Source organism: Mycetomoellerius zeteki, unplaced genomic scaffold (assembly GCF_001594055.1).
Source record: "Mycetomoellerius zeteki isolate Tzet28-1 unplaced genomic scaffold, Tzet1.0 scaffold517, whole genome shotgun sequence".
Classification (NCBI taxonomy): domain Eukaryota; kingdom Metazoa; phylum Arthropoda; class Insecta; order Hymenoptera; family Formicidae; genus Mycetomoellerius; species Mycetomoellerius zeteki.
In genome coordinates this window covers 226,514-247,977 of record NW_017257520.1, presented here as the reverse complement: position 1 = coordinate 247,977, position 21,464 = coordinate 226,514, and the positions used below count along the sequence as shown (strand labels likewise).

At 34.1% G+C, this 21,464-nt stretch overlaps 3 protein-coding genes across 4 annotated transcripts in view; 1 reads left to right on the top strand and 2 right to left on the bottom strand.

Moving 5' to 3' along the window:
* Window positions 1-4,738, bottom strand: part of LOC108727666 (23 kDa integral membrane protein) — an 11,875-nt gene extending 7,137 nt beyond the window's left edge. Inside the window, exon 1 of the mRNA XM_018455867.1 lies at window positions 4,201-4,738. Within this exon, the coding sequence (XP_018311369.1) occupies window positions 4,201-4,263 (63 nt within the window). The 5' untranslated portion in view covers window positions 4,264-4,738. The remainder of the gene's footprint in view (window positions 1-4,200) is intronic.
* A 956-nt stretch (window positions 4,739-5,694) lies between these two features.
* Window positions 5,695-15,664, top strand: uex (metal transporter uex). The gene is made up of 14 exons (XM_018455866.1): window positions 5,695-6,277; window positions 11,022-11,271; window positions 11,363-11,518; window positions 11,637-11,792; window positions 11,871-12,059; window positions 12,159-12,332; window positions 12,614-12,785; window positions 13,113-13,304; window positions 13,382-13,528; window positions 13,638-13,778; window positions 13,858-14,130; window positions 14,204-14,439; window positions 14,536-14,760; window positions 15,108-15,664. The coding sequence occupies exons 1-14, from the start codon at window positions 5,742-5,744 to the stop codon at window positions 15,270-15,272; spliced, it is 3,012 nt and encodes a 1,003-aa protein (XP_018311368.1). The 5' UTR covers window positions 5,695-5,741; the 3' UTR covers window positions 15,273-15,664.
* A 3,189-nt stretch (window positions 15,665-18,853) lies between these two features.
* LOC108727640 (uncharacterized) lies at window positions 18,854-21,064 on the bottom strand. Of its 2 annotated transcripts, none has more exons than XM_018455817.1 (2): window positions 20,966-21,064; window positions 18,854-20,613 (listed from the first exon to the last, which is right to left on the bottom strand). In XM_018455817.1, exon 2 carries the CDS (start codon window positions 20,517-20,519, stop codon window positions 18,930-18,932), a length of 1,590 nt encoding a protein of 529 aa, XP_018311319.1. In that variant the 5' UTR covers window positions 20,520-20,613; window positions 20,966-21,064; the 3' UTR covers window positions 18,854-18,929. The 2 variants fall into 2 exon arrangements, with proteins under 2 accessions (XP_018311319.1, XP_018311318.1); XM_018455816.1 differs by having other exon boundaries at window positions 18,854-20,610.
* Between the last annotated feature and the right edge of the window lie 400 nt (window positions 21,065-21,464).

Here is a 21,464-nt window from a genome sequence, read left to right as displayed (position 1 = left end):
TTTACATATATAAGAATATAAATCAATAGACGTTTCGGCCTTAAATTAGGCCATCCTCAGTATAACATACAGAAATATAAAATTTACATCCATCATGTTCAGAGACAAAATATTAAAATATACATATTATACAAAAACATATGATTACAATATAAAAACACGCATGCTCTTGTATTGACATTTTGTCTCATTAATTTATATATAATACATTGTTTTAATAACAAACACATTTCCATACTAAAATAAAATCTTATAAATTGAAAAAACAAAAATGTTGGACGCATGTTTATGTTGTTTTTATATTGTAATCATATGTTTTTGTGTAATATGTATATTTTATTATAATATTTTGTCTCTGAACATGATGGATGTAAATTTTATATTTCTGTATGTTATACTGAGGATGGCCTAATTAAAGGCCGAAACGTCTATTGATTTATATTCTTATATATGTAAAATTTATTATATTTATATAAAGACAAATTTCGCAAAAAGGATCGTGCGTTGTTGTAGATGCCCTATATTTCTCCGTTTTTAATAAATATTTAATTCAATACTGCCAACTAAACATTTACTTACAGTAAATAAATATTTGTTCACTAAAAGGATTGTTTGATCAAATTAATGTTTCTTGTATCAAATAAATATATCTTTATATTTAATAAATATTTAATTGGCAGTATTGAACTAAATATTTTTTTAAATTGACTATATTTTTTTCAGTGTGAGAATACAAAGCACAACAGAATATTCCACGTTAAACAGGAAACGACAAAAGTCTTGCGTCGCAGTAAACGCGACGAGATTTTAAACGAGCTTACATAGCGATTATATCAAATATAGTCAGCATAAAGTGCAGCCGTTCTCTCGGAAGGCACTCCTTCGTTAATATTGTCCGACGAGGAGAGGCGGGAGGAAGGAATTGGGCCGTAGCGTGGGCCGAAGGTTCGTAGGAAGAAACGCGCTCTCGCGCTCTTCGACCGCGAGACTATATTTAAACGCGCGTCTAAGATGAATATTTCGAAATTGTTGATTTTAAGGCCGATCGCGCGATAAACGCGTGACGTCTTGACGAGAGCCATTTTGTTCCGATCAATATTTATTCATAATTCTGTCATCGTCGAAAACCGCGCGGTCATCGGCTCTCGCTCGCTTCTTTCAATTATTTTTCCTTACTAATTGTTTTTTTACGTTTCGTTACTCCCGGCCCGTGTTTTCGGACATTATCGATATTTCCGTCGTACGTAGACACGTGATTCGCATTTGTAATTTCGATCTCGCAAAAGATCACACTCAGAAAAAAAAGTCGTATCAGTAACTATAAATTTGTAGTGAAATAGCGCCTCAACTGTATACATATTATTAAATTCTAATAAGAATACTAGATTAAGTGAACTAAGAAAATATAGTACATTAACCATATAATCAATTTATAAATGGTTAATATTACTATATTTTCTTAGTTCACTTAATTTACTTATTGTTGTTATTAAAGCTTTATAATACATAGTTACAAATTTGTGTATGCATTTCTTATTTATTTTTGTCTTCCAAGTTTGAAACCAACGCTGCGCCTTTTATCGTAAGCTGAGTGGTTTCCTTCTTACAATTAGGAGAAAATGAACTCCGCTACGTCCCTCTGGTGACAAAGCCGCGTACTACTCGTACTGAGCGACCCTTTAAAAATTTTTGTCTAAACTAGAAAAATATAATTGTTATATCTATTTGCATGAAGTCCAAGTAACTACTCAATGTAGTTGAGTCACTATTTCACTAATTAATAGTGCATACAATTTGTTACCGTGACTATATTTTTATAATATTCAGCACTACTTTAGTTTCTATTACTTTGTAAAACTAGTTACAGGTACTTCAATTGCAAAAGTTGCCAAATTTATAGTTGCTAGAACTATTTAATTTTCTCTCAGTGCAGGGATCCTCGTGATGTAATTTTCTAATAAAACTAACAGTAACGTAACATCAATGTTATAATTTCATACTCAACAATATGATTTTGTTGGGCTACAGCACATAGAAAAACTTAAGCAGTAAAACGTAAGCATTAAGGAAATCAACATGTTGAATTTGCTACTGCTTATATTATAATTTTAAGTCTGTACCGTGATTGACCAATTAATTCGCTTGTTTACGTTTTACTTAAATTTTTTATAGGGATGCATCGGATATTCGGGAAATATCCGGTTTCCGGCGTTTTTTACTATCCGAGCAGATATCCGGATATCATTAATATCCGGTATTATATCCTGTTGAAATTTTATATCATACTTTGCGTCATTAGTGCAGAATTTTATTCTTTTCAGCTGCATTTCTTGTATATAGTTCATCTTTCCTCTTTTTCTTTTCTTGTTGGAAAGATAAAGAAAATTATTGTCACTTTTTTTCCTTTTTTTATGGAAACTTTTTTCAGATATCCGGCAGAATATCCGGAGAAATATCCAGTCGGATGATTGCCTTACCGGATATCCGATATCGGATATTAGAAAAGAATTTGTCACCGGATATCCGATATCCGGTAATTTTAGGATTCCTAATCACTGATACACTTTTTAGAATTATACTAAATATTTGCCAGATATTCGGCAATTCTTCTCGAATATCCGATACATCCTAAAATTTTTTTTGTGTGCCCTGTCCCTTATATACCTACTCTACAATAACAGCTGTGAGATGTAAAAATCGACCAATCGTAGTCAATCATTCTTCTCACATTCGATTACATTACGAACAACATGTATTACATTACATTTACGAGTATATTGTTGAGTGTGACATTATAACGTAAGGCGGGACTATTCCGTCAATTTTAACTTTAAAGTAATACAAAAATTTGTGATAGCAAACAATATCCCTTTGGAGTGATGTGCTTATAATTACATACAATCATGATTGCTTCTTGAGAGCACAAGTGCAACCTTTAAATAATCAACATTTGCAGTTCAAAAACATAAACATTATCGCGAGAAATGAACAAAAACACTCTGTTCTACCCTACTTAAGCAGAACAACAAGTAACGATAACATCAAAATGATGTTAAAATGACGTCAAAATGATGTCAAAGTGACTCCAAAATATCATTTTGACATCATTTTGATATTATAATGACTTGTTGTTCTGCTTGGGAGCTACTGTTAGTTCACTGAGAGAAAACTAAATAGTTCTAGCAACTATAAATTTGGCAACTTTTGCAATTGAAGTACCTGTAACTAGTTTTACAAAGTAATAGAAACTAAAGTAGTGCTGAATATTATAAAAATATAGTCACGGTAACAAATTGTATGCACTATTAATTGGTACTGAAATAGTGACTCAACTACATTGAGTAGTTACTTGGACTTCATGCAAATAGATATAACAATTACATTTTTCTAGTTTAGACAAAAATTTTTAAAGGGTCGCTCAGTACGAGTAGTACGCGGCTTTGTCACCAGAGGGACGTAGCGGAGTTCAGTTTCTCCTAAGAAGGAAACCACTCAGCTTACGATAAAAGGCGCAGCGTTGGTTTCAAACTTGGAAGACAAAAATAAATAAGAAATGCATGCACAAATTTGTAACTATGTATTATAAAGCTTTAATAACAACAATAAGTAAATTAAGTGAACTAAGAAAATATAGTAATATTAACCATTTATAAATTGATTATATGGTTAATGTACTATATTTTCTTAGTTCACTTAATCTAGTATTCTTATTAGAATTTAATAATATAATATGTATATAGTTGAGGCGCTATTTCACTACAAATTTATAGTTACTGATACGACTTTTTTCTCTGAGTGGTATTAGTTGGTGTTTACTGGGTCTCCAGCGAGATATATAACGAAATTGATTTTTATCATGGGGGGAAAAGCGCGGCGATGAATTTAATCGTGAAGGCTTCTCGGAGTGGCGTTAACTGGGCTTATCAATTGCAAAAGCGATTTGTGGAAAGGACATCGGCAATAAGCCACGACAAAAACAACATCATTCCATAACTCTTTCCAAGTTGATATGTGCATTACACATGTACATTACAGAACGAACGCAAAATGTTTTGTTTGCAGCTGAGGATCGGATGTTTACTGACTCCTAAAATTGAATTGAATTGAATTGAAGGATAACGAATTAAATCGCCCGGGTTCAGGTGGAGGAAAATTAACGTATCGATCTGGGTCTGAGACAGACGCGTGGAGTGAACTCACCAAAAACACGAGGCTTATGGCCGCCAGCGAGTACTTGGAGAAGTTGTAGCAAAACGTCCCCATTCTGCCTGGATTGAAATGGAACGGGAGTAACGAAAACGCGAGATTCTAGCGACGTTCGAGGGACCACGCACGGCGCGGCGTTTCGACGCGGAATGTCAGCTGCAGCTGGAACACCGTTCCGCGAACGACGTACTAACAAATCGTAAGATCCGTAGGACGCGCGTCCCGCTTTTGCCGCCCGCTTCCGCAGACGCGCTCCAACGTAACGCAGATGCGCTCCTCTTTTGGGAGAAAACTCGATGGCGGTGAAGGCGGCAGAGGAAGCGGCGCGACGCTTCGCTCGCGCCCTCGACACTTGACGGGGATTACAAGTCAACGTTCGACGCAACACGACAGTCCACCTTCCATCAGCTTTACGCGACTCCGTCCACGACACGCTTGAATACACTTAATACACTGGAGACTGGAGAGTAGAACTGGATTGGAGCGGACTGCGGAGCGGAGCAGACGGCGGATTGTCAGTGTCAGTGCTCCGGGGGAGGATTGTCAAGTGCAACTAGCGCAACCAGCTGGTGAATACAGAAAACGATTAGACGATCTGTACTACGCTCGATAAATATGCGATGACGTTATTATTGTATATATGTAATTTTTTAGTACAGCATTTTTTCCATGTTGATAAAAATAGTTGCTGATAAAAATACAGTACTATATATACCGATAGTAGGTAAATTATCGGTAACCGATAATTAACCGATAATAAGCACGTGATCAAAATTGATGCTTGAATTCATCAATTTTGACCACGTGACTTATTTTGAGACAACTTTACAGAAAAACAGCGAGAGATAAAAATTGTTTATTTTCTTCTTATAGAATTCTGAGAATTTTTTCAAAATTTTTTCTTACCGACAGTAGGTAAATTATCGGTAACCGATAATTTACTGTCGGTAAAAAAAAATTCTGAAAAAATTCTCAGAATTCTATAAGAAGAAAATAAACAATTTTTGTCTCTCGCTGTTTTTCTGTAAAGTTGTCTCAAAATCGGTAACTGATAATTTACCTACTGTCGGTAAGAAAAAATTCTGAAAAAATCCTCAATTCTATGAGAAGAAAATAAACAATTTTTGTCTCGCTGTTTTTCTGTCTCAAAATAAGTCACGTGGTCAAAATTGATGAATTCAAGCGTCAATTTTGATCACGTGACTTATTTTGACGCCGAAAATGAGCGTCGGGCAGCAGCATGAAAAGGCACCTTTACGACACTCCTTTCGAAACGTGCCTTTAGTCTTCAGCAAAAAGTGAAGAATGCATTCCACTTGGCGCTCGCAACGCTCATGGAATCATTTCATCCTTGTTTTATCAAATATTATTAAACAAGTGGAAGGCACCCTTCCACTTGTGTGCGCAGATAGAGAATGATCGGAGAGACACGTGCGCGCGCATCACCCGCGCGCCGCGCGGTGGCGCATTATAAATACGACTACTAGCTTTCGCTTCGAGCTGAGTGAAGTTGTCAGCGGAGTCACAGTAGTCGTATGATGGCGCAGTATGTCGGCCGTTCGCGATTCGCGCCGGCAACGATTCTTTTACTGTTCGTTCCCGTTTACGTCGTGCAGCTAGCGAATGCCGGTGTGTCGACGTCGATACCGTTGACGACGACGACGACGGATGTGGTGATAGTCGCCGATGCCGTTCGTCATGACGACGTTCTGCCGCGCGTGGTTCAGCTTAAGGTGAATTCGGTGGCGATCGTCTCGCAGTTGGCACTGCCATTCGGTGCCAACCGATCCACCGACGATCGCCTAGTTCCTCACGTCGAGTTCCTCGGCACCGGCCTCGATCGCGATCTCGCGCTACGATGGTCGCTGTCGAACCGCGATTGCCCGCGCGACGCGGGCAACAATTTGGACGCGGTGTGGACATCGTCAGCGGGCACTCGCGCAATCTACAAATTCCGGACAGTTCCGGATGCGAAGATTACGACCGTCTATTTTTGCCTGAGAGACGGCGGCGACGAAAAATGGAACAACCTCGGAAATCACATTTCTGTAAAATACTTCGCACGACCTGGGTAAGTATGCTGCGATAGTTCTTTCCTTTCTATTTAAGTATAAGTCTTTTTGCGTATCCTCTTCTCTTTCTCTTTTTTTTATTTTCTTCATTTTCTTCTTTTCTTCATCTTTTTCTGTATTTTCCTCATTTTCTTTTTCTTTATCTTCTTCTCTCTTCATCTTTGTACATACATACATATTTTTACACTTTTTCTTCATTATTTCTTTTGTTTTTTATTTCTTTCTTTATCTTCTTTGTTTCATTGCTTTATTTTTTCTTTCTTTGTTATATATTTTGTTTCATCTTTTTTATTTTATCTTCCATATACCACTATTTTTTTTTTCATTTTAATTTGCTTTATTTTTCTCTTCAACTCAATTTTTTCTTTTTTTTTTATTTTTTTCTTTCCTTTATTTTGTTTTTTTGCGCTTTTTTCATCTTCATTTCCTTCTTTTACTCTTATCATGCACAAATCTGTTGTTCCGTTGGCTTTTCCTACACTTGTGTATTTTCCGTTAATTTCCTCGGGTTTTTTTCACCTTCTTTCCACGTGATACAAACAAAAAGCAATTTTTAAAAGTAGCGTTAGGATATCAAATAATTATCTAAATTAATCACTGAGAGAATATGACTAAGAGTGTCTAAAAACGGACATGAAGTAATAGAAAATATGTAAGTACTTCACACTGGACATTAATATTTTAGCAATGATATTAATGACTTTGGGAAACTCTTTCTAATTAAAATTATTACAAACTCGATGCATTGAATTGCACAATTTTCAAATAACATTATTAAATATATATGTAAATGTGTATATATATATATATACACATTATAATATATATATATATTATATATATATACACATTATAATATATATATATTGTATATATTAGTTATACAAAGTAATAATTAACTATTTTTTATTATATTCAATATTTATTTTTGAAACATACTAACATAGTTGAGTCACGAAAGTTATCTTTATAATTTTTTATTATTTTCCACCACCTTTTTTCAAGCAAGATTCCATTCGATAGAAAAACTAATCTTTACTTGCAATAAATTCATCAAACCATTTTCTTACTTCAGCAACGTTTCTTAATTTTTTGCGAGACTAAAGGCTGCGTTGCAGGAGTGCGTTGCAGGAGTGCGTTCAGTGCTATCAGTGCTTTTTATCCTTGTTTTGCGTCTAAAGAACGATAAAGCTAGAATGACGCATTAACGTTGAAAGTGGAACAGCGCGGCGGAACGCAGTTTGTCTTTAGTCTGACAAAAATTTTAGAAATGTCGATAGCAAAATGGCTTGATGAATTTTTCACAAATAAAGACTAGTCTTTTTAACAAGTCAAAATTATATAACTTGCCTGAAAGGAGAAATATAATGAAAAATGAGTTACTTTCATGATGAAATCATGTCGATATTTTTCAAAAATAAATATTGTATTCCATAAAAAATAATGAATTATTATGTTTATTTGTACATCTAATATATATAATTTAGTAAATTAAAAATTATAAAACTGTGTATTTGGGCAGTTTGATAAGTCAGCGATTTCTTTTCACTTTTTTTTTTTCTAAAATGCGATTTATTTTTCAATATAGTCCTCTTTTAAAGTCATTGACTTGTCAAACTTCCTACGTAAATGCAGTATATATTTCACTATGTAATGTAACGTAATGTTTCTTAATATAAGATTTCTTATGTATAGCCTCAACCAAAAATATTAGGCAGCTTATTAACCATTATTTAACTCAAAAATTAATTTATAAAATTTACTGTAAATTATCCTTTGTTTTAAGAATCCTTTAAAGTTATGTATAATACCGATCAAAAATTTCAGACAAGTAAAAAAATATAGGTGCCTGATATTTTTGACCAAGATTGTATGTTTCACGTTTTGACGCAAAATACATGTTCCATTTATAACTTTTTCCATTTCTTCAACAGAGATTTTTAAACGACCGCTAATCGTTCTAAGTTTCCCATATAGCGTCTCAGTCTATTTAAATCTCATGGAACTCAAGTCCATATGGCAATGTTCAAAATATTGTTTTGTTGGTGCTTTTAAAACAAAGGCATAGAAAACATGGGCGTAGTCAGGGAGGAGCAAGGATCCCTTTAAATCTTAAAGTACAAAAATAATTACACATTTATAATACAATAAAATTGGAGCTGAAAATTATAGAAAGATTTTTTAAGAATCCAAAACGACTATAATATAAATTTAAGTCTTCCAGTTGTCGATGAATCAGTTTATAATTTTGAGAGAAAAATTAAGTAAATTAGTAAATTAGATATGTGTGATTTTGTATTGATTTTCATCCGCCAATAATTAATTAAAAGTGATAATGTAATATGAAATATAAGTTTATTAGTCCATACTATTCAACTACTCCCTCCCCCTCCCCTCCCGGGTTTAAAAATCTCAATTCCAATTTGGCCCTTCCCCCTAAACAAGATCCTAGTTACGTTACACATGATAGAGAAATAGTTTCAAATTCCTGTAAACAGATAATTCATTACTTTCTACTCCTTCGCTTAATCGGCTCATCGGCACAAGAATGAAAGTGATATATATACGAAATGTATATATACGTCGGAATTATCTACGTTCCCACGAATATTACGAGGCTGATTTATGAGAAGGCGGATGACTTTGTATAGCATGTGGACCGTTTAGTTTTCAATAAATCATATTTTCATTGTCTTCTTCCTCAGCGACTGTTTACCCGTCAATCAACATTGCAGGGAGCTAAACGTGTATCGTATTAGGAAGTAGAAGACGATGTCGCACGACATCGGTAAATGTTAGGGCGTATATATTATCGCTCCAGTGAGTGGAATGCGCAACTTTAGACGCGCACATTTGGGCACGTTGAGGAATTCGTCTAACAGCAGGGACGAAGCGATAACTGCACGCTATCTAGACGTTAAGTTACCATTGACCACACCTCTTGCTTCTGCGATTCAATATTCAAACCAACTCAAACTTGGCCCGCGTTATGAATAAAAATAGAAATTGGCGACCCATTTATCCCGCCGTTTAGCGATTGCTCGTCGCTCGCACGACGCGGCGTTTACGTGGCTGATACGTGTGAATCACGTCATTTTCTACAATTATAAATTATGCCACGGACTCGTTCCTCCGACGCTGCTTCATCGAACCGAAAAAATGCAGTGTTAAAATAATCGACCTTTCACTCCGATTTATGGAAAGGTTGTTCTGCAAAATCCTCTAGTTAAAACGAACTCAAAGTCTACCTTCATAATTTGTATAATAACACTGATATCACAAGGTTTCTTTTCCTCAACACCCGAATGGCAATTCTTAGGTATTTTTAACTGTTGAAAAAGAATATCAGGTTAAAAAGTTTCATAATCAGATACTGAGAAATTAAGGATTTTATTTTAAAAAAAGTTACAAATTTAAGTAATTTACAACTTTTTTCTTTTGAATCCGTATAACAAATCAAACTAACAAAGACTTCTTATAAATCAAAAGAACTAGGAAAGAACATGGGCAATAGGAGTCAAGCGTAGAAGACATCGCGCAAATAATACACCCATAAAGCGTAAAACTTCTTTATTCTACTAAACGTTACTTTTTTCTTTTGCTTTACGGGGCAAAATACAGAAGAATCCATCACTATTCAAATATTGAGAAACATAAAATCTTATAAATTAGTGTAATTTTTTACATTAAATATTGCCAATAAAGTTTATTTTGATATATCACTTAAAATGATATATAAACGATAAAAAAAGACTGCTTCATATCATTACATTTATTTTCATATATTGTGAAAAGATATTTAAATTTCTTATAGCTATATATTATATATATTAGACAAATTTGCGTTATTATGTAAGAAATTCAAAGCGGAGTTTCTAAAAACTGATGGAATTTTCTGAAAGGTATACGATATATATATATATTTCAGTATAAAAAGTCCTACAAGAAATTCATTACTTGTTGAGAAATAAAAAATTAATTTTTAAACTAAAAATTAGATGTTAAACTAATTAAATTTGGGGGGATTATTACCATTAAAATTGAATTATTACCATTCAGAAATCCGATAGTAACGGCGCGCAATCATACTTTTTGAGATAAATTCATTTATATAAATAATACCATAAAGAATACCTATATATATATATATGTGTGTGTATGTTAGTTTATATCATCTAACTTTGACCGAAAATGGCGCTTCTCGTATTTATGAAATGTGCTCACAAATGGTCTTGTTTCCAATCTTATTATTGTTTGATCTAGATTTGTTGCACTGTGTAATTTTTAAGAAAATAAATAAGAAGCATAAAGGCGGTTTTTTACTTATTTGTAATCGATATTGTACGAATCCAGCTCATGCGATATCTAAGAAGATAAAAACACTTATGCATAACAAGCACGCTTTATTATAGTATATGATGTAATTTTTTATATTTATCGAGACAATCTGAAATATCATTATCTCATTATCTCATTATCTTAAGGCCTTATTTATGATAGCCTTATTTACGAAAGGGCTCTCCACGATTAATTCTATAGATTAACGAGTTGGATTGGTATCTCGAAAATGAGAGTGTTGATAACACGTTTTATGTGTCGCTCATCATTAGCGTTTATTGACCACTATTTTTTTTCGCGGGATGTATCTATGTCGCGATTATAATAATAACAGCGACGCACAACAATAACAATACAATAATGATAGGAAGTAAGTTAATCTGCGAATGTATTTGTTATTTCCAGAAAATATTTTCGTGGGGAACGCGATTTTCCATTTAATTACACGGACATACATATCGAAGGGTTACGAATAGACACGGCCGACAAGGAACCCAGTCACGACGAGAAGGGTATTCCGAAGATTTTGGCAGGAACTAACGCGGTAATTCGATTATTCGGCGACGGCATCACAGAGGACACCTTGATCACCTTCACTGACATTCCGGCGGATAGAGGCAGTGTATGCGACAAAATTAAAAGTAACGAGTTTCCGGTGAGTATCACCGTTCGAGTTGCTAAAAAAAATTATAAAGGATACTTCTCACTATTATTTAATATGGTTTAATTTCCATTTAATATTTAAGGTGGAAACTATAGAGGAATCTACGGCAACCTTTCGTATAATACTCCCTCTGGGATCGTCGTTTTATGTATGCACAAAACGACCGTTGTATGAAAAAGAGAGATTAAATAAAGATATTGTATTGTTTAGACATCAAGGCATCGCGCTGCACAACACTGTGAGCATATTTCTCTTTTCTCTTTCTCATCGTCGCGATTTTATCTAGACACATGTAACTAGGCTTAATATAAAATTTCGTTATTCAGAGTAGAATTATTTATAATTCGGACTTTCAGATCAGCACGTATGAAAAATTAGTACCGCTCTGGCTCGCTATCATGATCATTCTCACTTGTCTCAGTTTGTCCGCACTTTTCTCCGGTCTCAATCTCGGTTTAATGGCAATAGATAGAACCGAATTGAAAATACTTTGCAACACTGGTACAGAAAAAGTAAGCGAATTCGTTTTCTTATATTTTACCTGCGTTTTCGTTTTACCTTACGTTGCGTTACTTCTACTTTTTCTGTAGGAGAAAAGGTATGCAAGAACTATTCAGCCAGTAAGAAATCACGGAAATTACCTTTTGTGTTCGATTCTATTTTCCAATGTTCTTGTCAATTCAATATTTACGATAATATTGGATGACTTGACATCCGGAATCGTTGCTGTTATCTGCTCAACATTAGCTATTGTCATTTTCGGTGAAATTTCGCCACAGGTATGTTTTTTGTATTACGCAAAAGTTTTTTTTCCATAATTTATTCGAAAATTTTGATCTTGAGCTTGAAGATATGATTTATTATGTGTTGCGTTGTAGGCTATTTGTAGCAGACACGGATTATGTGTCGGCGCAAATACTATCTATCTGACTAAATTGACAATGCTAATTACTTTTCCATTAAGTTACCCAATTAGCAAGTTTCTTGATTTTGTTCTCGGCGAAGAGATTGGAAATGTGTATAATCGAGAACGCTTGAAAGAGCTGGTCAAGGTAAGAAATTAAATGACTGTATAATAATTAAATTAATTTAGAATGTCTGCATATTGTTATAAGAAAGTAACTTGTAGTTGCATCAATTTTCAATGATAACTATTATACAATTGACATAGTTCCTTTATATAATTAATTACAATTATACAATTTTATTATCTTTAACAAATGTTGATAATGCTTACAATTGCGAATATCATGTGGAAAAATCTTATTAGAAATGCCTGAAATGCATGAATACGTGAAATTGATACATTAATACTATACAGGACCCTTTTTAGGTAACTACCGAATACAACGATTTAGAGAAAGATGAAGTAAATATAATTGCAGGAGCGTTAGAACTGCGGAAGAAGACCGTAGTGGATGTGATGACCAGAATCGAAGATGTATACATGTTGAACTATAACGCTATTCTAGATTTTGAAACTGTGTCCGAGATTATGAAATCAGGTATGTTATTTTAAGAGAATTTTAGCGATATTTGTGTATCCCACTGTATCAATCGACGCTAAATATTATCAATTTAATCAAACAAACACTTATTAAAGATAAATCTTGAATCCCCCCCAAATACACACACACACACACACACACACACACACACACACACACACACACACAATAGTTTTATCAGGTCCTGATAATAATTTAATATAATTATGGTTATTTTAATAATTATTAATAATAATTAATGAATGAATGTTTTCCTGTCAACTTTCTAGAATAATGTAAACTTGTTAAGTTAATTGGGATTAAATTGTGCAATTTATTTTTTAGGATTCTCACGTATACCAGTGTATGAAGATGTAAGAACGAATATCGTAACAATGCTATATATCAAAGATCTCGCTTTTGTTGATCCTGACGATAACACGCCTCTCAAGACACTTTGCCAATTTTATCAAAATCCGTGTAATTTTATTTTTGAAGATGTTACATTGGACATAATGTTTAAACAATTCAAGGAAGGTCTGTATAATTTCACTCTTTTTTTTTATAGATTTCATGAAAATAATAAGTAATAATAATCGTGCGTATATTTTCAGGTCACAAAGGCCACATGGCTTTTGTGCAAAGAGTTAATAACGAAGGCGAAGGTGATCCGTTTTACGAAGTGATCGGTTTGATAACATTGGAAGATGTTATCGAAGAATTGATTCAGGCTGAGATTATTGACGAGACAGATGTGTTTAGTAGGTTTTGCTTATTCATATTTACCGCAAAATTCTTTCGCAATTGAAAACTCAAGTTTACATGTCAAATTCGTAAAAATTTCGCTTAATTGAATGTTAATTTTTGCAGCGGATAACAGAAGTAAACGTAAAAGGCAGGTTCGTCCGAAAATGCCAACGGATTTCACCATATTCGCTGAAAAAAAGGAAAACCAACGAATTCACATCTCACCACAATTAACATTGGCAATGTTTCAGTACTTGTCAACAAGTAAGTAATATCGGATGGATTGCAAAACGTTTATATCTTATGATGTTTGATTTGTAATTATATCTTGTGTGATATTCAGCTGTGGATACGTTTAAATCCGACATTATATCGGAGACGATTCTGCGACGTTTATTGAAGCAAGATATTATTTATCACATTAAAGTGAAATCGCGCGAGAAAGCCAAAACTGATCCGGCTGCGATAATTTATCAGCAGGGAAAAGCGGTCGATTACTTTGTGCTAATTTTAGAAGGTCGCGTCGAAGTGACGGTGGGAAAAGAAAACATGATGTTTGAAAGTGGCCCTTTCACGTATTTTGGATCACAAGCTCTTACGGCTAACATTGGAATCGGTAAGAATAAGATACACTTTGATAATGTTTACCCGTGTAAATGGAGCTTTACTGTAAGCTCTTTCATTCCTAGCCGAGTCGCCTACAAACGCAAACCCGCAGACAGTCGGAAGCATTCAATCTGTCAATTTGGATTCAATGTTACGTCATACCTTTATACCGGATTACACGGTGCGCGCAGTAACCGAGGTGTTTTACGTAAAAGTCAAGAGATCCTTGTACCTCGCCGCAAAGCGCGCTACACTACTCGAAAGAAGTCAAAAGGATCCGCTGCCTAGTCAGGAACAATTCGACGATGAAGTGGAGAAGGTTGTAACCGTTATATAAATCACAAGCTACTAGAAATTGTCACGAAACTTTTTGCCAATCTTGGACGAACTGACCGACGATCTTATTAATTTGCAGTTGTTACATTCTCTGGAGGAAGATGATCGTAGTGTACCTGAATCTCCAATATTGCCCGCGGATAGAATGACTAACAACGAAAAGGGAAAGGGCTCCATTATTCATTCACCCATACGCAGTGTAACGGCGCCGACGTCGCCGCTTCCGGTCAGCGCCAGTCCGATCACGAATTCGAAGTTTATCTCGCCCCGGAATGATGGCAAAATCAGAAATTCATCAGCAAAGGTTTCTACATGTCTCACATTTTAATCCTCAGATGTATCCTTCGAAGGACTATGGCTGGAATAATTCTTGATTGATACTCTATTAGATAATCAAAAAGTCACTTTGCGTATAAATCTAGTACATAAAATAACAGGGAAAAAAGCAGCAGTTTTCGAGCAGTTTTGATTTTTTTATATTCTTGCGTATGTAAAAAGATGTACAAATAATCTGCAAAAACTAACAACTGTCTGTCGAATCTGGAATGATCCAGCTATTACTGTCGAAGGGTTAAGATATCTCGAATCGATAAGATTAGGCTAATGTGAAATTTATTGCTTTCTAACTGATGACGAATATATGTATTTAAGGCACAAACGAGTCCAGTGGAAATTCAAGCTAAACGCGATTCATTGAACGCACTAGATTCAGACGTTCTCATTCGACAGTCCGAGGTGGCACGCATGTCGCCCGCTATGAAGAAAGTGAACGACGAGGAACGAACAAATCTCTTGCCTAAACAGGATAATTCTTAACGCTTGCAGAATGGTCGACAGCACTCGATTCTGTCGACGAAGTCAGTAACGTTAAAAGCATCGAACAACACAGAGCGGAACATGCTGGCATGACATATTTTGCTACTGTGACACTAGATACTCCATGAAATATTTAGGTATTTATCGCGAAACAGGCACCTCATGTTTTTTGCGATTGGCTTAGAAACTGTACCTGTTTTTCGTGAATCGGTAAATTTCATATAAGTATAAAAAAATAACTTTATATCGATAGTTTGCATAAAGAAGAGAATAATACGTAATCGGTTGTCAATATAGCATTTCATAGATAATAAATGATAAAATTAAGATATATTCGATTAAAGACTATATCTGTGTGAAGCTTATCTAATTACGCACGAAAAAAAGAAAATAAGAGGATTAAAATTCATTTAATAATATGTCGGTTTTTTTATCTTAAAATAAAAAATTGCTTTTATCTTACGCTTACATATATCAAAGACTTCTCTGTCTTTCTTAAGATTCTGTTTATATTTCTAGATTTTATATGGTATGCGTCGCATACGTAATGTTCTATCAAAACACTATTGTTACGATTGTTTCAATGCAAGTAAACGAGTGGCATTGCGGGTACAGTTTTTAGCTAATCGAAAGAAAAGTGATAGAAACTACGCTGCAATAATGCCTTGACATTATTTTGAATATATTTTAGTACGAAAGATTCGTTAGAGAACAAAAGTAAAATATATGAAATTAGCCACACGGTCGAATATTATCATCATACATACATATATATTAGAAAACAGTACAAATGAACGAGAAAAAAAGGTTGAAGAAGGTTTAGTATATGTTGTTCAAAGGTCACTTCCCCCGAAAACTGGAGTTTAGTTACTTTTTTTTAGTTGTATGCGAATCTAAACGTACATGATAGTTTGAAATGGCCCAATTAGCGAGTAGCAGCGAGGAAATGACTTGGTATATAATTAATATAATTACTTGTACTTATATTACGTGCCTTAACAAATTCTCTATATAGATATTATCGTTGTGTGCTTAAATCAATTTTACTAGGAGTATTCCTTTCCGCTTTTTCTTTCTCTTAAGACACTGAAGTCTTATCAATACATTAGTTACATTCCTATCATAACCAGTGCAGTCACGTACTTATATCACTTTTTCTTGATTTATTATCCTAACGAAAGGATCTTAAGACGAGTACAGGAGATATGTGCTGTTTTTCTTACGGTACCGTTAAGATTAAGAAACGAAGTAGATTTCGTTTTGATTTTCTTTACTTGATTTGCATTTGATCTTTCCTTAGCAACAATTTAATCGTTTCCGATTAAAATCACATGTAATATTATAATTTAGCTAAAACTATATTCATACAAAAACTATATAATTGTATCATACAAATGTAAATATAAACGAGATTTTGATATTGTTCTCTTCATAAACTTTAAATAACTTTTTTTATTAAGTATTTAATTTATAATTTGTGATTTGACTGATTTATTATCTTAGTGATATTTTACTACATGAAAATGAAAGATTAAATGTTTGCTAAAGAAAATGTTTATTTAAGAGTAGAATTTTTCTAATCTAGTATACCCTAGAATATTCAGAGTGTGAAATCTAAATTATAAAAGTTGCCTTTTACTATAATTGTCTAATATCTTTGTCATAATTTTAAAAGTGAATGCTTATATCATATTGTAAAACTTTCTTTTCACTGTAATATTGTTAATACTTTTTCAGAAGTCTAATTTGCTTAACTGTTGGTCTCTGTTTTATAAGTCATGAGGCAAATGTACATTATAATTTATGATGTTGTTAATTGAGTACTTATATGTATATTAAATACATTAACGTGATGTACAACTACACTATAATTATTAGACATAAAGCGAGCCTTTCTATGCATCTACACGAGGTGATTCTATATTAGCAGACTTAAAACACACAGTAGAAGCAAAATAGAATTGAAAAACAGAAATTAATTTAAAATACGTCTGCATAGTCTGTTAATCGTGAATTGCCTCTATTGAAATATTTTACAAGGTGCAACATCTGGTTTTGGATTCTATAGGACGTAACGAGATAGGAAATGGTTACCTGACATTGTTCTCCGTAGATTAAATTATTGATCGAAGTACTTACAAAAAGGAAATCAATAAGAGAACTGCGATGAATATTATTAATATTTTGTACTATCTGAGTTTAAAACACAGAAATATTATATGTAGAGAAGAAATATATTACACCTGATAAAAAAAGTAACAGCATTCTATTGCAGGCTAATAGGTCTAGATACAATAAACTGTTATATATATGAAGTTATAGCATGGAAGATAAAACGTGACATTTTTTACAGCGATGATTTACACACAATATGTATAATATAATGAATGTCGTGTTAATATGTATGCTCATTTCACATTTATATTTATTGAGACTTGTCATGTTTATCATCTTTAAATAATGATTTGATAATCCTTATTTAGTAAGTTTAGACTTACTGTCATATGTTTAGTATGTTATGATCATTGGGCCCCTGCTTAGCATACTTATATTCGTTTTCAAATAAAGCATGAAAATTATTGCCTCTAATTACTAGAAAAAATTAATTACATATGTAATATACGCCAAAAGTATCAACGCTAATAAGCAAAGCGAAGAATTAAAAAGCGAGAGGATTCTCTTGTAAAGGAATGTAATTTCAGTAATTGAGTTCAGTAACAAAGAGAGCCGATCTGATGTGTGACAAAGTTTTATATGAAACAATATTTATCACAATAAATATATGTTCTTCCTTAGATTATATTTAATTATCTTTACAAAATGTCTAGAAATTAGATATCACAACTGCCATAATTTATTGTTTGTCCGATTCTCTCTTCGCATCGTTTTTCTATATTTTCATTTTATATAAGAATTATAATATAAAATTTCTAACAACTTTATATCTTTTCTGTATTATAATTGTGTAATTATATAAATATATGTATATACATGTGTATATATATATATATGTGTGTATATAAAATCTTTCTAGAAGACAATACTAAGGCACATAAAAATATATAGGGTGAATATTAAGTACCCGAAAAGATTGTAAAGGATCATTCTTCACATAAATTTAAGACGAAAGCTTCTATAGCTGTATATCCAAAACGGTTTAGTTTTAAAGATACAGAGTATCAAAATTGAAGAAAAAATTTTTTGTTCAAAAATCTCGAAAACCACCCGAGTAACTCGGGTTATTTTGATGAAATTTTGTATAGGTTTAGTTTTCACAATTTTTTGAAAAAGCAAAATTTTTCCTTCAATTTTGACACCCTGTATCTTTAAAATTAAGTCGTTTCGGACATGTGATTATATAGTTTTCCTCTTGAATTTCTGTGAAAAATCACACCTTATTGTTTAGAGTATTTAGTATCCATCTTGTACATAGGATATGTACAAAAATATAGAACATAAAACAAATATAAAATTTTCATCACTTGAAACTCAATACTGTACGTAGCGTTACATATATCAAATTAAGGAAATCATAAAGTTTGTACTAAAGTACTATTCTAATTAAAGAACTAGATAGCGTGTTTTCTAATACAACAAGAAACAAATAGAATAAGTATATCTAAAATATTTATATCAAATTAAATATATATAAACAGTTCAAGTATCATTACATCTGCATAATTCTGCGCGTACGATCTTTTTGATTTCGCATAATTTTGTCATGGTCAATTCTTTTCCCGCTATTGATTGTAGCAACGACGATATTTTAGTGTCTATGAAATTAGTCTTTTCTTCCATTTGTCTTCCTTTCCTCTTAATTTGCTGCAGTGGAGAATTTATAAAATTCTGTACAAGGCACCATGGACGTTGTTCGTTCACCAATGTAATTAAATCCATATTGATAGATGAAGAATGTAATACTTGATTTTTATTGATGGGCATTTTTACCGTGAGTGCATGACCTTTCATGACTTTCTTCATGCAGAATGTGCTTTGATTTTTAGAAGCAAAAGAGAACACTACATAACTGCTTTTAGGCAGTTTATCTGGAATATGTAAACCAAGATAACGATGCTTGCATAGTCTAGATATCTTAATGTTGGGACTTATTTGTAGTTTTTGCTTGGCAGCGTATATATTTATTCTTTTCAATGTATCTTGCTCATCCGACAAATTCTCATAGAGTGCATCGAACTCCTTCACTTTGGCACAAATTTTCTCCATGATAATATCTGTTTTTTGAAACATTGCAGTATGAAGAACGATATTATTATCGATTGACAAAGAATTGTCCAACTCTTCTAGAGACACCTCAATCAATTCCTTCCTTTGCGAAAGACCTAGAATTGTATTTGGCTTATAATACTGCATACATGTAAACGTCCTCTCTTCTACTTTCACCTCTTGAACCGCTTCGACGAATAGCTCCTTTCTTATGTAATATGTCCTGAACTGATTACAGCAAATCATCCACAAAACGTTTTCCATTTGTAGACTGAAAGTAGCACAGAGCATCGTGCTGTCATTTTCTTTAAGATATATTCTTTCGAAAACCGGTCCATGTTCTGCACACTTGTCACCTCCATCATGTACCAAGATTACCAGATTTGCTTGTTCTGTAAGAAGTAGCAGACCAGCTACCTTATCTCGTCTCTTCACAGGCAGGATGTCCACGATAGTGCTGTCACTAGTGTAAATCAACTGTACAGTATCAGTCCTCAGCGTATACAGCTTCCTGTGATGTCCGACAACGCACAGATTTCCTTCAGCTTCCCAACCGGCAGCGAAATAGCTCATGAGCTGTGGCTCAGTGCTCGCCGGATTCAGAGAAAAAGTGCACACTATCTCACTCGCATTCGGTGTAAGGGGAAACAACAGCTTGGAGGACTTTACTTGTTTGTTGTCGAGATAAATGCCGTTGTTCCAGACAATGAGCACCTGGAAGAACTCGCCACCCATGCCCAATGCATTTTTGCTCAGCAAAGCGAACTCGCCGTTCCGTGACACTTTGTATGCACCCTGTGGCAAACATATCAGGAAAGCTCTATTGTCGAAGAACTGTACTTTCTTGATAGGAGCTGGCGTCGACAGAATCCGCGCGTCCTGTGTGACCTGCGTCGAGCTGTCCTTCGTGTACGGATAGATGATGAGCTTGTCGGCGTTCCAACAGAAGCATGTCTCTACGCCGTAAAAGTTGCACACGGCAAAATGTCTCGGTACGATTTCCTCGTCATCGATCGCATACATTCTGTCTTCTCCTCTCTCACATGTCAACGAACTCACGCTCGTTCAGTTATGTCACAGTAATGGCAAGATCTGTCAGTTCTTCTTTTCTTCTCTACTAGATCAAACAGACTCACATTAGTTGCTTTCCATTTACACCGATTCTCAGATAATTCTCACTTGTGACGTCATAACTCAGTTGAATGCGCGTTCCTTTTGCATTCTGACAAGTGAGATTTAACTGAGTTTTTGCCTACAATCTGCACAAGATCGAGATCGTGCGCTTTAATGAGTCTCGTAAACTCACTTTAAAAGTGAGGTTATGAACAATATGAACCTGTGTTATCATGTGATAACTTTTTAAGCAAATTAGTAAGCAAATAATGATGTCATTAATCCGAGTATAAAACATTCAGCTCACTTCAGGCTCAGTTCACTTGTGTGCAAATGGAAAACAACTATCGACTCACATGCAATTGCAATGATGCAATCTGCCAGGTATCTTCTTCTTCTTCTTCTTAATTATGATTGATTATGGAGGCTCCTGCCTCCTATCAGTGGCTGCGTTCAGCAGACTCAACAGTTTTGCAACCGTTTTATGATTATCTGCTGAGATAGGACCATTCTTTTAGATCTAAAAGAATGGTCCTATCTCAGCAGATAATCATAAAACGGTTGCAAAACTGTTGAGTCTGCTGAACGCAGCCAGTGTGACAGGAGCGCTCGGAAACATCACCCGGGTGTCCCCGTGTATCATTTTATCCTTGTTATTCATTCAGTGTTAAACAAGGATAAGACGAGAGTACTCAGATAGTGTTTCCGAACGCAGCCCAGAGGGGACGCGTTTTCTCGCGCGCGCGACAACGTATCAAGTTCACAAGAATACGGGTACCTTTAGAACCCGTATTCTTGTTCTAGATAAACTACTAGATTTTATAGAGAGATACATAATTATTAGGCTTATAATAA